General features: G+C 45.4%; 1 protein-coding gene across 1 annotated transcript in view; it reads right to left on the minus strand.

Moving 5' to 3' along the window:
* Apoh (apolipoprotein H) overlaps positions 1-1,846 on the minus strand; it is a 25,036-nt gene that overhangs the window by 15,746 nt on the left and 7,444 nt on the right. Inside the window, exon 6 of the mRNA XM_013355625.1 lies at positions 1,400-1,579. Within this exon, the coding sequence (XP_013211079.1) occupies positions 1,400-1,579 (180 nt within the window). The remainder of the gene's footprint in view (positions 1-1,399; positions 1,580-1,846) is intronic.

Raw genomic sequence — 1,846 nt, forward strand, 5'->3', positions numbered from 1 at the left:
TCAAGTGCTTGATGTATAAGCATGAGAGCTGAGCTCAGAACCCCCACATGTACCTACATAAAAACCAGAGTGAAAGGGGAGGCCTGAAGCTGCAGACAGGCGCTTTGCTGGGGCTCTCTGACCAGCCAGCCTCCAGGTTCAGGGAGCAATCCTGCCTCAAAAAGTAGAGTACAGACTGATTGAGGAAGACACCTAACACTGACCTCTGGCATACACACACTTGTGTGTACACACCAGCAGACACACATACATACACCCATACATTCATGTACACACACACACACACATACACACATACACACACACACACACACACATCCCTAGGGGACTCTGATACAGAGCAAAGTTTGAGGATCAATGCCCACCTCTGTCCTGGCATTTTCTGAGATATTGGCTTCATAAATCAATTGAACTTAAACACCCGCCCCAGACTCCTCTGCTTCTGAGAGATTCCAACCTATAACGCCAGTCATTCATCATTTTGTTTTTGTGCCTACTCTCCTTTTCTGTTTGAACAGTTCAGCTTAGGCAGAGATGGAGTGCTATATGGTCTGGCTTTACATAGTCATTGCTTTATGTGAATCATGGCACTGACAGGATTGAGGACAGATGCCCAACTCCAAAAATTTGACATCTCAGGGAAAGGATGCTGTAGAGATGCCAACTGGTGATGGATGCTTTACCTGTTGTAGAATCAAGCCAATTTCAAACAGGAGAGGGACACAGAGATGAGGCATAGTTTATCAGTTCCCCATTTGCATATTTTTAATATAACAAGCCACGATTTCCTTGAACTAGTTTAGATGTGTGATTGATCTTTGTGACAAAAAGAACCTTGACCAAAAAAAAAAAAAGAGCCCAAAAGTGGGTGAGTAGGATGCTCAAGCTGCAGAGCTGCAGAGATGGCTCCGTGGTTGAGAACATACACAGCTCTTCCAGAGGTCCAGAGTTCAGTTCCCAGCACTTGCATCAGGTGGTTCATAGCTGCCTCTATCTCTGGCTCCAGGGAATCTAACCCCAGCCTCTGTGAGCACCCATATTCATGTGCACAGACCTCACCCCCACGCAAATTCACACAAATCTAAAAATAGTAAAATAAATATTTTAAAGGGTACTCATGAGCAGATTTTAAAAATAAATACAGGCAGAAACCATAGTATTCCACCATATTATCAATGCTTCAGAAAATCCGTGTACTTCTTATAACAGACTCTAAGCAACCTTCTTAAGCATGAGAACTCTCTGTTGTACTATTGAGCCCTTAAGACTTTTACATGTCAATGGCTATGGAGCCAGTCTGAGCAACAAGGAGAGAATAAACAGGATGAGAAAATGGCAAAGGAGAGCGATGCACCAGACGAATTCAGTCCTTTGCAGGGCCTCACTCACACTCCCATACCTTTACAGCTTGGCTGGGCGGACCAGCTTCCCATCTTGGTGCATTCCACTTCCGCTGGGCCATCCAGACTGTATGTGTCATGGCAACCAAATGTGGCTTTATCCTGATAATGAAGCACGGGCTTTGCAGGGTAATTCACGAACCCATTGTCTGGCCTTGATGGGAAGGGGCATTTTACTTCTGAAAAGTGTATTCAGGAAGGCATGTTAGTAACAGTGTCCTCTGACAGTTACAGGATGGCTACATCCTTCCTAGCATCACACCACGGAATCACTGCGTATTCCTGTGGATGAAATGCAGTTTCCAGATGCTTGGTGCTTGGTTCTGTCCCCATTCTCTTATATATACAGAACCCTGAATATTAAAGAGGAAAGAAAAAGGAGGGGAGGGGAAGGGAGGAGAGAGGAAGGGAGGAGACAGGAGGGGAGGGGAGAGAAAGGGAGGGGA

Source organism: Microtus ochrogaster, unplaced genomic scaffold (assembly GCF_000317375.1).
Source record: "Microtus ochrogaster isolate Prairie Vole_2 unplaced genomic scaffold, MicOch1.0 UNK363, whole genome shotgun sequence".
Taxonomy (NCBI): Eukaryota; Metazoa; Chordata; class Mammalia; order Rodentia; family Cricetidae; genus Microtus; species Microtus ochrogaster.